This window comes from Siphateles boraxobius, unplaced genomic scaffold (genome assembly GCF_051911475.1).
Source record: "Siphateles boraxobius isolate OS27281-9 unplaced genomic scaffold, OSU_SipBor_1 151, whole genome shotgun sequence".
NCBI classification, from domain to species: Eukaryota; Metazoa; Chordata; class Actinopteri; order Cypriniformes; family Leuciscidae; genus Siphateles; species Siphateles boraxobius.
The window spans coordinates 492,371-512,500 of NW_027508757.1; the positions used below are offsets into that span (position 1 = coordinate 492,371).

The 20,130-nt window shown below is 42.1% G+C and overlaps 1 protein-coding gene across 2 annotated transcripts in view; it reads left to right on the forward strand.

Moving 5' to 3' along the window:
• The window catches only part of LOC143738780 (testican-2), a 55,158-nt gene that overhangs the window by 19,149 nt on the left and 15,879 nt on the right, over positions 1 to 20,130 (forward strand). For both annotated transcript variants that reach the window (XR_013204026.1, XM_077230841.1), the window contains exons 2-3: positions 8,456 to 8,501; positions 17,014 to 17,128. Coding sequence is in view for 1 of the 2 variants with exons in the window: in XM_077230841.1 (XP_077086956.1) it covers positions 8,456 to 8,501; positions 17,014 to 17,128 (161 nt within the window). In the remaining variant the exon portion in view is untranslated. The remainder of the gene's footprint in view (positions 1 to 8,455; positions 8,502 to 17,013; positions 17,129 to 20,130) is intronic.

The window sequence follows — 20,130 nt, forward strand, 5'->3', positions numbered from 1 at the left end:
CAACAGAGTTTCCCACTAGGATTCGCTCCAGGAGCTCGACAACATCATAATGAGATATCTGAGCTGAAGTCGCTCTCTTTGTGTGTGATGACACTTTCGCTGTTCAGTCTTCAGTGTTTGCTTCAGTCTACAGACGATGAAGGACAAACTCAGTTTTACAGCTTTCATGCGAGAGAAAAAGCCTGAGCATTTCAAGAGAATATTGTTTTGTTAAACAAACCTAGACAGTATTTCAAAGTCATCATGAAATCACAATTTACTTTCATTCATGTTCCTGGCCTCTTTGTGAATTATTAACCTAGTGTGCACGTTATTCTAAACACATTTTTTTTTCATTTTCATATATTACTTCTATTATTCCACTTCAGTATCATATTTTACTTTAAAAAACACTACACATTTTTTTTAAACAAACCTTTATGTGCTGCTTGTTGTGTAGAACCAAACTTTAGTCAAAAAGTAGTTTGGAGTCAATAAACTCATCTTTGATCACCAAAATGACATTTAAACGTTTTTGCCTTGAACATTTTTTATTTATGCCTTAAGATATCTTGAATGTAACTCGACACCCTTGCCTCATTTAGTATGCGCGGTTCTATGAATATGCAAATGAGCCCCGCCTCCACTCACTCACTCACTCAGAGATCCACTCGTTGACGATCACACGTTGATCTGATTGGTTACAAGGTAGTTTGTGACGTCAGAAACACCAGCGATTTCAAACCGTGTTTTTGAGACTGTCTTTGGTTCACTGCAGTTTTAAGGAGAAAATACTCAACAATGCTGTCGACTTATAAATTTACACATGGTTTGTCTTAAAGCGTATTAAAAACACCACATATTGCATTGCATTGCTCTCGTGTACAACAGTGAGCTGCATTAATCTGCGGGTAATCCCTCGGCTCTTATTCTCCCAGATCATATTAATAGATGACAATTAAAGCTAATGTGAAGCGAAGATCTGTCCTCTTTCATGTGTTTCTGAATTTACATCTCATTTCTCTTTCTCCATACCTGCCTCCCGTCGCTGAAGGAAGTGGAGGTTGGTATCTGTGTGTGTGTGTGTGTGTGTGTGTGTGTGTGTGTGTTTGTTCAGATCTGGTTTACTGACACTGACATTCAACATTCACAACTTTAGCTAACGTTCTGACAAGGTTCTCAAAGTTACGAGCAAATGTTCGTCTAGGAACGTTAGAAGTAATCTGATATTTAATAAGGTTTTCAAAACGATAGCACAAAAACATTATTTATTCATCATGCATGGAATCTTTTTTTTCCCCCTGTCAATCATTTTTAAATGTTGCTACTTTTTTAGAATGTTCATTCAAAAGTAACATTCCCTGTAACGTTTAGCAGATCAAATAGAATTTTTCCTTAACATTCACATAACTAAGACATTCATATAAAAGGTGCTTGAATTTGATGTTTTGAAAGTTAAGTCTGGGAAAACCCTTGAAAACAACCATATTTATGAAAAGATATGAAAAGCGCTTGAATTATTGAAAGACAATATATGTGAAATTAGTGTTTAATTTTTTCGATAAAACAATCTTTTCACTAAAATGAAGCTGCAGCTGGTCTGATATAGAGGCATTTCACATGTTTGATATTGCTCATAAATATCCAGCTTTCATTTTTCAGGTCAATCATATTGACCTGTTTGAAGAAAGCGATATCTTTGTCATAGTATCCTTTCAATGTTCAAAGTTACTACAGTCATTGCATCTGCTGCACTTTATATGTACCATTTTGTTTTATTGGTTTATTTTTTTAAATCTTTTTTCCTTTTTTAGAATTTGAAACCAAAAAAGTAGTGCTTGAAAAGTCCTTGAAAGTCCTGGAATTTCATTTCCTAGTATCTGTACGAACCCTGCTAGGAGTAAAAAAAAAAAATTTACGTTCCCTTTCAGTCGATAACGTCGGACGTAGTCGACGCCGACTGAAATGGGATCACGCTAGGGAGCCTATCATCTTCGATTACTATTGAACGAGCCAATGGAATTTGGCGTGCGTGATTTGCATCACACACTCCGCCCCCGCGGCGCGGGTATAAATACGGAAGTGGATGCACGCACTAGTTGCCTTTCGCTTCGGAGCCGTTCGTCTTTGATGTCTCTGAAGAGTGCTGTTGTGTTCAACGAGCGAGTGTGTCGGTGTTCTTGCGGGAAGACCTCTCCAGTGTTGGTGTTCTACAGCGTGGTGCAGCGGTGATCGCGAGCTTCTCAGCTCTCAACTGCTGTTTTAACAGCATCAAATTTCTACTGTTTGTTTTTGTGTTGACGGTTGGTTAGAGGGCGAGAAGTGAGTGCTTCACTGTTAGTTGAAAGACTATTCAGTGTTTGCCGCGGTCATTCCCTGTGTGCTCCGGCACTGGTGACGGTCCCATTTCCTAAAAGAGCAACACGGGTGTGAGTGCGTCTTTTTCAAGATGCCATTCCATCCGTGCGTTTCTGGGTACGGTCTGGCACTATCCCCTTCTGACGGTCACGAAAGTTGTGTCGCATGTTTGGGCTTACAGCATGCCGAGGCAGCTTTCGTGGATGAGTCATGTTCTCACTGCGGGAACATGTCCATCTCGGTGTTGAGATCTAGACTCGCCTTCGTCAAAAGCGTTGGTGCAGTCCCCACCTCTGGGCCCCGCCCCTGTTCTTCCTCTGGGTTACCTTCCCAGTGGAGGACTGGGGTGCCGTCCAAGTTGGGTGATCTGAGGATCACAGTGAGGGGTAATCCGCCCGGCCACGCCCCGTGGGTCCCTCACTCCTCTTTCACACCGCAACCGGTGGAGCTCCCCATTGATCCCGCTGGTCCCTCTGTAATGGACGGGCCAGCCGTGTCATTTGGGGCCCCTCCAGGGGATACGTTGTCAATCGCAGCATCGGAGGGGGAGCTGAACTCTGGAGATGATGACTCGGCTGCACTGCCTCCCTCCGGGAGACCAGTGTTGCCCGAGCCAGATCCAGAGATGTCAGCTATGCTGAAAAAGGCCGCCGAGGCGGTAGGGCTCGTGTGGAACCCTCCACCGTGTCCTGAGCCGTCTCGGTTGGATGATTGGTATATCGGGGCGGGCCGTACTGGTTCTCAGTCCGCCGCCCCGGTTCCTTTCTTTCCTGAAGTGCATGAGGAGCTTACGAGGGCATGGATGGCACCTTTCTCTGCCAGAAACCGCCTGAGTAGCTCCTCCCCCCTCACTACCCTTGATGGGGGAGCGGTGAAGGGTTACGATGCTATCCCTCCGGTGGAGCGGGCCGTTGCGATGCAGTTATGCCCAACGGCGGCCGCTTCCTGGAGAGGTGATCCTCGTCACCCCTCTAAAGCCTGTAAGTTCTCGTCCACTCTTACGGGCAAGGCTTACAAAGCTTGTGGGCAAGCCGCTTCCTCCTTGCATGCCATGGCGTTGCTCCAGGTCCACCAGGCCCAGGCACTCATGAACATGCACGAGGGTAGTTCGGACCCTGAGCTCATGGGTGAGCTCCGCACTGCAACTGACCTCGCCCTCCGGGCGGCGAAGGTTGCAGCTCGCGCGGTGGGTTCGGCGATGTCCACACTAGTGGTCCAGGAGCGCCATCTCTGGCTCAACCTGGCCGATATGAGAGATGCGGACAAGGTTCGGTTCCTGGACTCTCCCATTTCCCAGGTTGGGTTATTCGGCGACGCTGTGGAGAACTTTGCCCAACAGTTCTCTACAGCTCAGAAACAGACGGAGGCCATCCGGCACATCCTGCCTCGGAGGGACGCTGCTGCCTTCACCCGCCCCCCGAGGTCAGATCCTCCGCCTGCTCGTCGCCGAGGGCGTCCGCCTGCAGCCGCCTCAGCTCCCGCCGGACCACCGCAGCAGCCTTCACCCAGGTTCCGGCGCGGAGCCGGCCGCGGAAGGGGCGCCAAGCCCGCTCCAGGCGCTGCCAAGCCAGGTGGTAAGCTCCAGCGCAAAAGAAAACGCTGAACCTGGACGGGCTCTCAGGGATGGAAGAGTTGCTTGTGGAGTGGTCGCCGATCCACTCCCTCTGGCTGGTTGGAGGGCCGGCTGGAGTTTTTTGTTATGTGTGTGTCTGTTCCGCCGCTTGGCCCCTATAAAAACGGGGTCAGCGGTACCCACATATTCAGAAAAAGAGCAATTTTTCTATTCCTGAGTCCCAAGTGGGCCAGTATGGCGGGTGTGACCCCGTATTAGCCTTACATCCCCCAGCTTCCCTTGGTCGCCAACAGGCAGCTTGGGGCGTTCGAGGACCCGGTCATCCGCCTTCTCACGTCCCCTGCCGCTAGTGGAGACAGGTAAGTGTTGCACTGCACACTAACACCACTATCTCTACTTTGCTGCCCCACCTCAGGCTCGGCTACCCCGCTCAAGTCAGTGATAGTCATCACATTAGGTGTTGAGCAGACGTGCTCCTGAAAATTCAGTGATATTCATCACACCGAGTGTTGAGCAGTGCTCCTGACTTGTGCGTGCTTATCTTATCCTGCTGGCGAAGGATTTGATATAGCCGCTCCTCCAGCCGGTACGAAGGCCAGTTGTAAACTCGTTCTTCGTGCTACTAGGTGGTGGGTTGTGACCATCTTGGCCCTAGATTGGTCTGCAGCTTTGACCTGAAAGACACGTAGTGTCCTTCCCCTCGAGTGCTCCAGAGCCCGTTGGGTCTTCAGGTCAACTGGAAGAGAGTAATCTCGCCCACGGGCTGAGTATCTCTTTTTCAGTTTTGGAGAGGTACTCGGTCCAACACGTCTCTCCAGTGAGAATGTGTCCAGCTGGTGTTGAAGTGAGAAAGGGTCCCACTGAAAAGATTCAGAGGCTCCTGGGGTATACGATAGCCGCAGCCTTTGGCTTCCTTCGTATGTGACCGCTTCAGCGCTAGCTTTACGATCGAGTCCCGAGGTGACCGTGGCAGAGCAGCTCACCCTGTGTGACTATAGTTCATCCCGGTCTGCTGCCAAACCCTCCTCAGCAGAGGGGCCATGTACAAAGGGCGTGTTTTAACGGGGGCCTGGGCGACCCCCGACTACACGGGCATTCGTGCCTCGAGTTGTTAGACATTGCGGGTGTCACAAACTCTCCCGTCACCTCCTCCTTGGAGTCAGACGCTACTGAGGGCGCCTTGTTCCACTCCTCCCGCTTACTCAATCGTGCCGCCATCGAGCCTCACGACAGTTATAGCCAGGGCAAGTGGAGACTCCATCCCCTGGGTCCGCTGGGTCTTGACCATTCCGGGGCCACTCAATTGCCCCCCCGGTTTTATTTTTCCGCCAGTGTTTGGGTAAACCGAGCGGACTACCCTTGGACAAACACTGGGTCTCAGCTGCCCCGGGGGCCCGCAGAATACGTTTAACCCCAGTGAGCCTTCTAAGAAGTGACTGCGACTCAGGGTCGCCTTGCGCCTGCTCAAGTCAGTGAGATCATCACACTTCATGTTGAGCAGAGTTGCTCCTGAAACTCAGTGAAGTTCATCGCACTCAGGTGTTGAGCAGCAATGCTCCTGTAGCTCAGTGAGTCCATCACAGGTAGCTCAGTGAATTCATCACACGCAGTGCTGAGCAGAAATGCTCCTGGTGCTCAGTGAAGTTCCTCGCACTCAAGTGTTGAGCAGAAATGCTCCTGAAGCTCAGTGAGTTTATCACACTCAGGTGTTGAGCAGTAATGCTCCTGAAGCTCAGTGAACTTGTCACACTCAAGTGCTGAGCAGAAATGCTCCTGTCGTTCAGTGAAATTCTTCGCACTCAAGTGTTGAGCAGAAATGCTCCTGAAGCTCAGTGAGTTTATCACACTCAGGTGTTGAGCAGGAATGCTCCTGAAGTTCAGTGAACTTGTCACACTCAAGTGCTGAGCAGAAATGCTCCTGTCGCTCAGTGAGGTTCTTCGTACTCAAGTGTTGAGCAGAAATGCTCCTGAAGCTCGGTGAGTTTATCACACTCAGGGGTTGAGCAGGAATGCTCCTGAAGCTCAGTGAACTTGTCACACCCAAGTGCTGAGCAGAAAATGCTCCTGAAGCCCAGTGATCTTCACATGTTGTGTTGAGCAATGCTCCTGTCTTTTGCGCCCGTCACTTGCACCTACGTGCCAAGTCAGGAGAGGAACAGGTCTTCATAGTTGCCCCTTATTGGCCCAACTAGACCTGGCTCCCATCAACAGCCTTCCTGACTTCCCCGGAAAACTCTTCGGGGGCGGGGCACGATGGCACACGCGTTCTTCCCCCGGGGATTCCGGGCGGTCTTACATCTGAACGCGGAGGTTCAGGTGGCTATCACAAGAATGTGTGATAGTTACCATCACTTCTGCGAGCACCCCCTAGAATGGGGTAGCGTGCTTACGCCTTTAGAAGTGGAACCTAGTCGTTGAGTGCGTCTTCTCTCCAGAGGAGATCCTGAAAGCTTTCGATCACTTCAGTGCTCTCTTTCCTGCAAAATGGGTTGCAGTAGGCTGTTTTCCTAAATCACCCTCAAAATGATGTTGCCTCGGTGTTTAAACGACGCTCATCGTGTTGCAGAAGTATGCAGAAGCACGTTCTGATCGTCAGGTTCCTGAGGAGCAAGGTCTTGTAAATCCTTGTGTCCCTCTTTATCCTCTTGGGCCTTGTCCCTGGTGCGACTGCACTGCAGAGACCGCCCCTGAGCCAATGCAGGTAGTGAGTTAAAAATTCTGTTATATCAGTTCTCCTGCTCGCGTGGTCTCTACTAGAGGGTAGGGACTTGCTCGCTTTCGGTCAACGTACTGTGCCTGGAGTCTGGGCCGGCTAACTCTCACAAGCTGAGACTCCGGCTCGGATTGTGCCCAAGGTTCCTACCTCTCCCGTAATAGGAGCAGGTGGTGAGCCTGCAAGCGCTGCCCTGGAGGAGGCAGATCCAGCCCTGGCTTCTCTGTCCGTTCGCTTGGACGTGTACAGAATGCAAGTCATAGACCTCAGACCAGCTCTTCAAATATCTGTTGGAATTCAGCAGAGAGGGAAGGCTGTTTCCATGCAAAGTTGCACTTAGTGCTTGCCTTCATTTCGGCAAAGATCCGAGATGCAACATGTCCACTTAGGTGTTGAGCTCCTCTATGATGAGTGTAAAGTGCTCCGCCTGGGCGTTGACGATATACTTTGCTAAACAGATTCTAGAGTTGGGGGCTGGACGACACCTAGTTGAACCGCTGCTTCCCGTGGGCTCCCTTCTCATGAAGCCAGTTTCACCGTGAGCCTGGTTCAAATGTCGGCTTGCTGCGCCATTCCCCTCCTATGGACTGGATACGTGCGCCTTTCTACTCCAGTTGAGTTCCCTTAAAATTGAACCCTGTTGAGTTCCTCCACACCCCTCCGACGTCGGACGTGCGGAACGTCTGGTGTTAGGCCTACCACTCGTAAGCAGTGTGGAACCTGTGTTAGGCTGGGTCCATATGTTGCGGTCCCTTCGGTGACCCCATATGTGTATTCTTCCACGATACGGCTCCCTGCGGTGAGCCCGTGTCTTCCCTCGGCAGAGTCTCTCTGCCGTCACTGTCTGGGGTGTCTCCCCCCGTCTTAGGCTGGAGCCACCCCAGTGACATTCCATATGTTAGACTGCCCGGCGCCCAGTTCATATGTGTATTCTCCACATTACCTCCCTCGGGTTGGATGTGGCTTCCGCAGCGTCCCTTCCTTCCAACGTACGGGGAACGCTTTCCCAGTGGTCCTGTAGGAACAGCAGTGACTTCCCTGGCCTAAGCCCTGTCCTTCCCCGCCTTAAGTTTGCGGGGGCATCAGGAGGCTTTGGTTTAGGCACTGGAAGGTGGCAGCGTTAGTGGCGTGTTCAATGGTTGATCCCATTTCAGTCGGCGTCGACTACGTCCGACGTTATCGACTGAAAGGGAACGTCCTGGTTGCGTATGCAACCCACCGTTCCCTGAAGGAGGGAACAGAGGACGTAGTCCCCTTGCCACTACCGCTGGACCACCGCTGACCCCGGGTTACTCTCGGCTCCTCAGCGAAAAGCAACTAGTGCGTGCATCCACTTCCGTATTTATACCCGCGCCGCGGGGGCGGAGTGTGTGATGCAAATCACGCACGCCAAATTCCATTGGCTCGTTCAATAGTAATCGAAGATGATAGGCTCCCTAGCGTGATCCCATTTCAGTCGGCGTCGACTACGTCCTCCGTTCCCTCCTTCAGGGAACGGTGGGTTGCATACGCAACCAGGACGTTTTGAAGATTCAGAGAACATTAAGAAATAATGGGAACGTTAGCAAAACATTTTTGGAGCTTTTATTGTTAGCTGGGTCTGATCGAAACAATAACACGTGATTCCAAACTCCACAAAGGAAAAATCAACAACGCACTGATTCATGTGCACATGAATGTTGTGTATAATAAATGTTCAGCAATTCTATTTGAAACAAGGGAACATTTAAACGATCATGTCTAGATGAGGGAAACATACCTGATTTTTAATGCATTTTGTTTCACGTCACATATATGATATATAATAACTTCTCTCTTGTGTTTCTCATCAGGACGACTACATCCGTACGCTGGAAACTCCACAGGGTTCTGATGAAAGTGAGTAACGTAACGTACTCTCCACTGCACTTTATTATGACAACACCAAAATCAAAGACAAAAAGAAATTATATTTTCTATATTACATTATTATTTATACCCATTTTTGGTACCACCTTTAAGCTGATTCACACTTTAGATTAGGGTCCAATTCTCACTATTAACTAGTTGCTCATTATCATGCATATTACTGAGATATTGGCTGTTTATTAGTGCTTATAAAGCACATATTAATGCAATATTATGCATTCGCATATTCTACATCCCTTAATCGCCCTATACCTAAACTTAACAACTACCTTACTAACTATCAATCAAACTATCAAAGCAGTAATTAGGAGTTTATTGAGGCAAAAGTCATAGTTAATAGTGAGATTTGGCCCAAAAATAAAATCATTGTATTACAGTTTTTATATGGTAAACAAAAAATTCACATTGCTGTAATAAGAAAATTAGTTTTTCAAATCAATCATGATGGTCCTAAAATAGGCTAAATAATGTTTGTCAGACATTCAGTGCTTTTGTAATGGATGTAATGCTTTTGTAACATATACTCTGCGTAAAACATTTCTTTTCTAGTTCTTTTCTAGCATTTTTCATATTTATCCTGAGACCTTTTCATGCTACTTATAGTGAATATTAAATTCCTTAAAATCCTCAAAAGCTCCATTATTGGAGAACGTCTGCTTTTGGCCATTAACTCTAAACTAGTGATGTCATATTGACTTAACGACCTGCAGACAATTATACATTACTGTCTGAAATCCTGTCTAATGTGGCAGTAATTACTGGGCCAGCGGGACTGAACACACACACACACACACAGATAGTAGATCAGAAAAGGCTTTTGTTTGAGAGCGCAGATTAAAATCTTGATTCATTCCAGAGGTTTTTACAGGCACGGCTTTGCATAATTTAACTGAGTCGCTCCCGTTGGTCAAATGAACCGTTTTGAGGGTTTTTACCGTGACTCCACCATAATGGTGTTTTAACATTATAAAATTGTGTGCAGCCAGATTTAAGTATGGATAAAATCCCATACATTGAGATTAAATGTGTAATGTTGTCATCTGTAGCTGTCAGTACAGGCCTTTGGGACTCAGACTGAGATATATTCGTGTAGATTTAGAAGGACAGGCAGCTTAGAGTGTTAAATCAAACGCTTTTGACACTTTACACCCTTTTCCTCGGTCGCTCTCGGCTGCTTTCAGAAGGAGCTGCGTGAATTCATGACGCTTGTAAGTGTGCTACAAATCATAGTGCAGAATTTGCTCATGTTTCTATGGAAACGCCTCCAGCGCTGCTCCGAGGGCGAAGGATGGTTCGGGCCGTCTGCGGTCACACAGCCCTGAAAAATCACTGATATTACCCGCCTCATGGGGTTTGACCATAATAACCCTGGAGAGAGACAGAGAGGAATAGAGACATCAGAGCCATGATAGCGATCGTATTCTGCGTCTGGCAATGTGAATATGTGATCATCTACAGTAAAAAGGTCATTATCCTAAAATAAATGGCAACAGCGTGATCACGGTACTTTAATGCAGTGGTTCTCAAAGTTTGGGGGGGCGCAAGATATAGAAATTAAAATATCCACATCATCACACACACTTCTTCATATCTAGAGATCGGCATGGTGTTATTTCAGTTAGGCTAATAGCGGGTTTGATTAGCATTGAGAGATGATCTTATGGAAAGTTCCATAAGGGAATGTGATGATGTGAGATATTTTAACTCCTAAGGCCAAGGGAAGTTTATCAGGATGCATATTATCCCGGATCCATGAAATAACTGGCCTTTAAAAATAAAAATCTGCTGTCTCAATGGGAGTTTAACATAGCGGTGTCCTGACTTACGCAACCTGTATTTTAACCCTTCGGAGTCTTGGGCTATTTTGGCCGTTTTTGAGTGTTTTTATTTTTTTTAACAAATGTTTACCATACCAATGTTTAGTATTATTTTTTTCAGCACAACATCACCTATATGACCAGAGAATTAGTTGTTCACTTTGATGTACTGTATCAACATACTGGACCCAAACTCACACAAAAAACACAAAATCCGAATAGAAAAATTATAGCTTTTCTACTACAAAAAACACAAACATGCTCAATGAAGCATTTTAAAAGGTTTAAAATGTAAACACAAGTTGTAAATGTCAACATATACAGGCACAATTCAGATATAATCAAGCTATATACAAAAAAAATATGATTTACCAAAAAAAGCGGGTGTAGCCATAGGCTTTTTTCTTTCTTTTTAGCTCAGCCACTTTTTAAAAAATGTTGTGCACACAATTATTCAGAGAGCTATATTTAAGGCCTTGCATTCCCAGAGTATGAGGGTTACCAAATAGTGCAAATACAAAATAAAAAATGTAAAATTGAGATAAAATGAAACTATATATTACAAAAAGGAGGTGTGGCAATAGGCGTTTTTTCTTTACTTTTTTGCTTAGAAACTCTACAAAACACTTCATGTACAATTACACAGACAGCTACATTACAGGGCTTTCATTCCTTGAGTAAGAGGGGTTCCTCAATAGTGCAAATATACCATGCAAAAGATAAAATTAACACAAAATCAAACTATACATACAATTATTTACAACAAATATCAGGTGTTTTTTATTTAATTTAATTTTTTATCTGTGCCACTCCTCAAACAGTTTATCTAAATCTACTCCTAAACTACTCCTAAACTACCTAAACTATCTACACTACTCCTAAACTACTCTCAAAATCTACTCAAACTCTTCCAAAAACTAGCAATAATATCTCTCTATACATGATATATATAACCGTATATATGTCTTTCTTTGTCAACTCCGTAAATCCTCTGCCTTTCAATTTCGCTTGTTTGCTGAGTTGGCTCCTCCTCCATTCCCTAAAACGTGCAGCCTGAAGAGCAGAGTCAGCAGATTCACAAATGTTTCTCCGTTTTGTTTTATGATAAAAACCGACGAAGTTATTAGAATAAATGCAACGCCTGTCGCATCACATCTGGCGTTCTTTTACGAACGCGTCAATATTTATTTATATAAAGTTTAAATGTTCATATCTCTGTTTTTACTTGGTCTATCAACACAAAACAAAAAGTAACATAGAATTTCAAGCCAGCACTTTCGACAGAGGTGGACGGCAGCGCTCAACGTGACTTTGTTTTTATGCTGGTCATGTAACTTGATCACGCCGGCGTGATCGGCGACCCCAAAGAGTTAATGAAGAACATTTATTTATTTACGATACATTATTCATTCACAAAGAAAATTGGTGTCCTTAAAGGTTGGATTTTTCCTCATTTTTTAAATTAAGGCATTAAGATTAATTTCCAAAAGATGATTTTATATTCGTCTTTTTAGTCAACTTTAGCATGGGTGTGTTCACTTATGCTAGGCACTGAATATATATATATGTATGTATATATGTATGTATATATTAGGGCTGTGAATCTTTGGGTAGGCAGCGAATCGATTCGATTCACGATTCATAGGTTTTCGATTCGATTCAAGAACGATTTTTGCTAATTCAGAAACCCTGCGTCCCAATGTGCATACTATCCACCCTATCCGCCCTAAATAGTATTGACAATTACTAATGTCACATACTATTTAGGATGGATAGTATGCACATTGGGACGCAGGGAAAGATTCGATTCAATGCGATTCACATTAAAATTCGATTCGATTCTTCATATTTTTTATGCATTCATAGGATTATTTAAATGCTTCCCCCAATGGGTCTTAGTCAGGGTGTGGATTACACGTCTATTGTTAATGTTAGTTCATGTTAGTTTTTAGTGAATCTATTATAATAAAACATATTTCCAAAGCCTATAAATTAGCATTTGTAGAAATGTAAGCCAAGATTTAAAAAGGCTTTAAAAGTATTCATAGTATCATATCTTAAAGAAAATAATGGCGACGTTTCCACGCAACGAACGCGTTGTTTCATAGCAGTGCCCGCGCAATGACACGGCAGCTTTATCAATGGCTTCAGCGGTTTGACTCAAGACTTGCTTTCTCGATAGAGAGCTGTCACCTGCTCATGTGAACATCAGTGCTGTCCTGAGGAGAGCTCACACATGGACTGCTCAAACATCTGTAGATGAGAGCTATATGGGACCGAGCGCGAGCGAATCCAGTGAAAGATGGTAAAGAGTGCAGCGAGTGTCTGTGAAGGAGAGCTGGGAGGACGCCAAATGACGCCGCACAACGCGCACAACCTCATTAATGTTTATATAATTTAAATCACTGAATCGCTATAGAATCGCGAATTATTCGATTCTTAGCATTTTAAATCGAATATTGACCGAAATAAACGATTCACGATTCAAAATTTATGTTTCGAGATCGATGCATATGAATCGTCAGGATTTGTAATCGATGCATTGAGAAAACGAGTGAATCGTTACACCCCTAGTATATATATAAATTACTTTTTTTTTAAATCACAAAAAAATATTTCACTAGCTGAAATAAATTTCAAGTTTCAAATTTCAAATAAAGTTTAAGTAGAAGTATTAAAATGACAAACTGAGATAAAAAATAATTGAATAATAGACATAAAAAACAAACGAAAAAGACAAAAGCACATGAAATAACTAAAACAAAAAATAAAATGAATAGTAAGTTAGTTGGTTAATTAGTTAGTTAGTTAGTTGAACATTCCATCAATGTAATTTATAAGAGTTTTGATTATCAATGTATCCAGTAATCATACAAACTACTGAAAATATCAAAGAACTCTCTATGATACTGAACGATTTCATATTCATTAATAATAGTATTTACATTCCATTGAATAATATGAAATAACTGCTGTACTATTTCCAAGTTAAATTTGAACAGGGAGAAAACATCCATTCGTTCATCTCTGAATAATCGTCACAGTCGTCATGTTCATATTTTCCTGTCTTTCCTAATATTTGTAGGAAAACAAGATTTCTCAGTGCGTCATGTGTTTTCTCTTGGGAATGGATAATCCTGTCTCTCTGTTTCTGATTTATGTTGGTGTGTGTTGTTCTGTCTTTGGTCTTGTTTATCAGCATACCGACACACACAGAAAACAGATGGTATATTCTCCGGTGAAATGTCTCTTCCAGCCGGATCCCTTCTTCTTTTTCCAGGGCTGAGGTTTTTTTTCTCTCCTAGTTTTGAATTATTCATAATGAGTGCTGGGATAAAAAGAGATTCAACTCATTTTCCATAAATGAGATTGTAAAATCTGCTATTTGTGCTTTATTTAGATGATCGTATCCCTGTAACTTTAATAAGGACACAGTAGTGACCGGGGCAACCTGTCACTCACATGAGATCCACCAATAGCAAACCACAACCATCCAACCAGCCAATCAAAATTCCAAGGATTTTTCAAGCCCCGCCCACATTTATTTAAAGTTTCATTCTGACTTTAAAGGATTAGTTCACTTCAAAAGAAAATTTCCTGATCATTTACGTCAGGTGACTGTAAATGTGCCCACACCACCTCATGCGAGCGTAAAAACTTTTTTGCGATATATGGGAGTTTTTGCGAAATTGACGTGTTTCAATTGACTGTTCGCAAAGACCCGCCCACTTTAGTTACTGTTGCTATGTTACAAGCCACGCCTCTCTCACGCCACAGAGAGGACACTGACACACACTGACACAGGACAGACCAGACCAGCTTTTGATATGAAACAAAGTCTCAACTTTGGTAATTTTTTAAAGAAATTTAAACTATAAATACTGTTTTGTAGCTCTTTAATGTGTCGTGACAGATCGCTGTTAAAGCTGCTCGTGAACCGATCATCTCTTCCTTCTAGTTCATTTATAGCATCAAATAAACATGAATGAACATCAGAAGGAATGTCGTTTTAACCGCGGGGAGACGTCAGGACACCGTTTTTCAAGTTCAAATCCTCCAACGTTAATCTACTAACTCTCCTGACTGCTTTGTTGGACGAAAATGGCGGATTTGGCGAATGACGGATTATGATTGGTCAGATCGCCTGTCAATATTGTTGACAGGATATTGTTGTTTGTGGATATTGTTATTTTATTGTTGGTCTTAAGGTCTATACACCTCTATTTGTGGCCTTTTTTTAGATGTTCAGTATGACGACTGTTTAGTGTTCTACGTGTTTTGTTTGACCGTATGGATTGTTTAGGTGAGATACATGTGACAGTTTTATTCAGTGACTGAGTTAGAATTTATTTATAAATTCTTATCTATTTCTTTATTTATTCTTATTTGAAAATTCAGCATACAATGAGCCCAAGACTAATTTCCCTAAGGGGACAATAAATTGTATTGTATTGTAATGGAACTCCCTGTAAAGGGTCAATGGGGCATATTTTCAATTCGCAATTTTGAAAATCACTAAATTTGACGGGTAATGGAAACGCGGCTAGTAACGCTCTGTTTACTTCCTGTCTCTATGAAGTGTGCTTCTCATTTTGAAAACCACACTGTGCTCTGATTTATGAAGGTAAATTGGTAGCAAAACTCGAGAACACGTAGATGTGAATTTGACAACTTGTACAATAAATATTCGTACTTGTACGCTAAAATGTACACTCACAGCTTCAATGTGAAAACTTGTAAAATAAAAATCTGAAATTGAATGCTAAGATTTGCACTTGCAGACAATAGTCACAAACCTGTATTCTGAATTTGAAGCTGCAGACAAGCAGTCACAAATGTGTAAAATGCCATTCACAAAAATACAATGACAGACACTAACTTGTAGCCTAACATATATTTGCACGTATTCTTACATTCACACTCGCAGTAGGCCTACAACCTCAAGTAGGCACTTGCAACTTCTCAAATCTGTCACTGCAATTTTAAATTTCGCGCCTTGACTTTTGCTAATCTTTTCGCGATTTTTTAGATTCAAAACTAACTTGTGCACTTGCAGCTCAGTGGCGGCGAGAGAGGAAGGGGGGCGGGAGTGGGGGTGTTCAGAGGAGCCGTTTTATTGGTTGGCGCCTAGCCAATAAAATGGGACTTCTGTTATATGTGATGATATCACGAAACCCGCTTCTCGGAGACGATCTGAATATGATCTGAAACGCTAAAGGTGTTGTTGTGAGGTGTATAGGCTATGCATGTACAAATCTTTTGTATATTTAATGTTGCATTAAAAAAATAAAGATCTGAAATGCTAACATGGCTTGATCCATTAGACTGATATTAAAAGAAATAAATGATATTATCAAACTCAGTAAACAACACCATACTAATAATGCAGGCCATGTACAGAAAAGCAGATCAACACAGAATATGAGCACAATGCATTAAAGACAATGGTTTGAAAAGGTTAAACTCAGGAAACACCATGCCTACTAATAAAGCATAGAAAAGTAATTTGCATGCGTTTAATTGTACGTTAAGCATTTCCCTCCCATAGAAAACCAAGAAAACGCTTCATGAGGCTTAATGGACCAACAGTTATAAAAAAAAACACACACAATTTGTTATTATTAATAAAACTGCAGGCAGCAGGTTTAATTGCACTTAACACATATTTGCTTTCTTTCGTCATATTCTGGGCTCATTGGCTTTTCTGTAGCCTACAAGGCTATGCTTAATTAGTATGGTGTTGTTAACTGAGTTTGATAATATAATTTATTACTTTTAATAACGGTCCATCACAAACGGGTTTAGTGACATCATCACATATAACAGAAGTCCCATTTCATTGGCTAGGCGCCAACCAATAAAACGGCTCCTTTGAACACCCCCGCTCCCGCCCCCCTTCCTCTCTCGCAGCCACTGAGTTGCAAGTGCACAAGTTAGTTTTGCACCTAATATATCGCGAAAAGAGTAGCAAAAGTCAAGGCGCGAAATTTGAACTTGCAGTGACAGATTTGAGAAGTTGCAAATGCCAATTTGAGGCTGTACTGCGAATTTGAATGTTGGAAGAAGTGGAAATTTGTATTACAAGTTTGTGTCTGTCGTTGTGTATTTGTGAATGGCATTTTACACATTTTTGACTGCTTGTCTGCAGCTTCAAATTCAGAATACAGGTTTGTGACTATTGTCTGCAAGTGCAAATCTCAGCGTTCAAGTTCACATTTTTATTTTACAGGTTTTCACATCGGAGCTGTGAGTGTAAATGTTCGCGTACAAGTACGAATATTTATTGTACAAGTTCTCAAATTCACATCTACGTGCTCTCGAGTTTTGCTACTAATTTACCTTCATACTGATTGGTCGGCTGGATCAGTGTGTTGTGATTGGTCGAGCACTTCGAGTGTGTTTGGGAAATGTCCAGCCCCTTACCATAACCGCCAGTTTAACACACTACTAACTAACTCAACCAGGCCCCGCCCCTTTATTCTGCGTATTAATTATTATAATGAGGAATATTGTGACGTGTTCCCGGAAGAAACTCAAGACTACAATGGAGGCGTTTCAGGAGTTCAGAAACACTGACACTGATATAGAGAAGAACTCCCGAAACCTTTTTCATGCTCAAACATCAACATTACACACTAAAGAAAGATGAACATGTGCTTTTGCAGGTGTGGATACTACGAAGGATCCGTGTCAGAAGGTGAGATGCAGTCGTCATAAAGTGTGTGTGGCTCAGGGCTACCAGAGAGCCATGTGTGTTAACCGCAAGAAACTCGAGCACAGGTGAGTCTCGCTCAATCATACGCTCAGAGTTTAGTTTCTAATGACCATTTCCGTCACTTTAACCCTGTAAAGCCTGACATTTGAAAATAATACTCAAAATACTAAAAAAAAATAAAAAAAAATTATTTGCAATGGCAGTGTGTTGAACATTTTGACAAAATATCACAAAAGTTTGCATATGCGTTTTTTTTCTTTCAGCATCATATTTGTCTTTTATGGCTCATATAGTCTGATATGGTGAGAATATGGAGGAAAAACAGCTCAGTTTTATTCAGAGACTCAAACTGAGAGATCATATAAACAGATCTGTGAAATATCGTATAATCTCAGCTAAACTGATATCTCTTTAAAAGCTCATATCTTGATGGATCAACATTATATCGCTGATCTTTTAGTATAATTGTACAAACGTCCACCAGCTGTGCAATCCGCACTGATTTTAAGGTAAACATAAGAATAACTTTGATATAACTAGTAATATTTTGAGATGAACACTTACTGTACTGAAGCAACTGAGCGTTACTTGATAATCCAAACATCATTTTATAGAAAAATTATGAGCTCCAAAATAGGAAAATTTTGTAGTTAAAATATGCAATTTGCTGCAGATGCAGATATTTATAAGAACAAAAAAAATAGAAATTCTGATGCTTGTAATGTAAATCAATGAGAACTTTATAGCGGAAACTCACATAATATGCATATAAATATCAATATCTACCAATAATATTTTAGTAAGATGATATTTTATGATCAAAGCTCTGTAGTTTTAAAACATATAATGCAATGCAATACATTAATGATTGAGAGATGAACTAATAAACCCTCCTCAAAAGCCTGATGATCATATTTGATACTCATGATTTTTCTATAAAATGATGTCTGGATAATCAAGTAGAGCTCAGTTGCTTTAGTACAGTAAGTGTTCATCTTATTATTATTATTAATAATATCAAACATAATCAGAGCAGATTTGACAGCAGAAAAACACTTGAAGCACGAGCTGAAGGAGGACGTTTGTACAATTAAACTAAAAGACTTTTACTTGATCAAACAGTCTAAACTATCAGTCAGAGACAGAAGAACTGGAGGAGACTGTGTGCGGCAGGTTTATCAGTAAAGTTTTGGTTATGTTCATCATGTAGAGTCTTTAAAAATTGCATCAGATATGATACAGTAGCTTTACAGGGTTAAAGGTGCAGTGTGTGAGTTCTAGCGGCATCTAGTGGTGAGGTTACGAATTGCAACCAACAGAAGTTACGGTGGCCAACAGGAAGTGATGTCGTCGTCTGGGACAGCAGAGAGCAGCAGTTCAGCAATGAGGTTTCTTTACAAGGATAAATTAAGAAATTATGTTTACTTAATTATTCAGTAAAACTATATGTAATTGCGAATATTATTGTTACTTGTTCATCATTGTGTCAGTGTTTTATTAGCTGAACTAAGCTTGCTTCTTTGCACGAAGAGCAACATAGTAACGAAACGCATTTGTCCGTTTAGGGCCACCGTAGAAACATGTCAGCGCATTTCATTTGTGTAGACAGAAACTGCTCATTTTAACCCTCTGGGGTTCTTCGGACCAAATGGTCCCGAAGAATTTAAATAAAAAAATGTGTAAAATCATAGCTTCATCGGAATGGTCCGAAATTTGGTGACTTTGTTGGTACTTGGTATATGAACACCCCAAAAAATTGGGGACAGGATTTGAATAGTCTAAGTGGTTGTAAAAAAAATGGTCACACTCAGGGCCTTCGGGTCCAAATGGTCCCGCCATAGGAAATGAATGGGAAATTGGCAAAAATGTGACAATACAGAGTTTTTTTGTGCGTACAATCTACAAATCAGCCACGATCCAGAAAAAAAGCACACAACAGTGAAGGGGTGAATCTATAAAACATCAAGAGTGCAAAACAGACACATCCACACACACACACACACACACACACACACAAACACACTTTTATACATAAACAAACGAATAAATTCAGATTTCATATGTGTTTTGCATTTTTAAAATTCTCAGTTTGTCCACCAGATGACATCCATCTAATTTCAAAAATTGCTTTTATGAGGTCTAGGCTTGACACTAAAATGAAATACAGCTTTAAAAAAACAAAAAAAATTTTTTTTATTTTTTTATTTTCTATTATATTCAATGGGGGGGAAAATGGGTCATATTTATTGCATAAATATTAATTATAAATCTTAAATTATCTCAAAACACCAAAAAAGATAAGAAAAAATATTATAAAAAACAAGTAAAAAAAATAAAATATGATTTTCTTTTAATAAATATGAATCAAACCCTTCCGGACCATTTGGTCCCGAAGACCCTGAGTGTGACCCTGAAATGAAGGACCCCAGAGTTAAGGTAATACAAATATAACGGTTCATTAAAGGTATAGCGGAGGATTTTCTTTTTCCGGGTGGGTAGCGTATACTATTGGTGCACCTATGTGTCAATCATTCTGGTGATACGGTACGTGGTCGTCCCTATGTAGTTTTCGCTTTCTGCGCATGCGCACTTTCAGGTGTATTAAGTGTGATGAGTTACGGTTTCAGCCATTCCTTTGAAAATGGCTGAGGCCTGAAAGAGAAAAAATGTATACGAAGTGTATGATAAGAAGAGAAAGGCCGCAGAAAGTGATTTTTGGTGAATATTTCACACGCTGGCGTACGCTAAAAGCACAGGTTGGGCTTCCCACTGATGCCGCAGTCGCGAAGATTCTGCTAGACAGGTAAAGTTTGTCATGCTATTTGGAGAAATCCGTTTAACATCACTGCTAGTAAAAGTTAATGTAAGCTAGCGATGCTAGCCCTGGCACAAGTCATGCACCGCGTGACACGGTAAACATCTCAATTTGTCTAAAGTAGCCTTATGACCAAATGATAAATGGTATCACGCTGAAATATTCTAAAACCTTGTGTGTTCATTTTCGATAATTACAATGTGTTCACCATAGTATTTATTACACAAATGCAACAAGCTACTTCTCCATTGC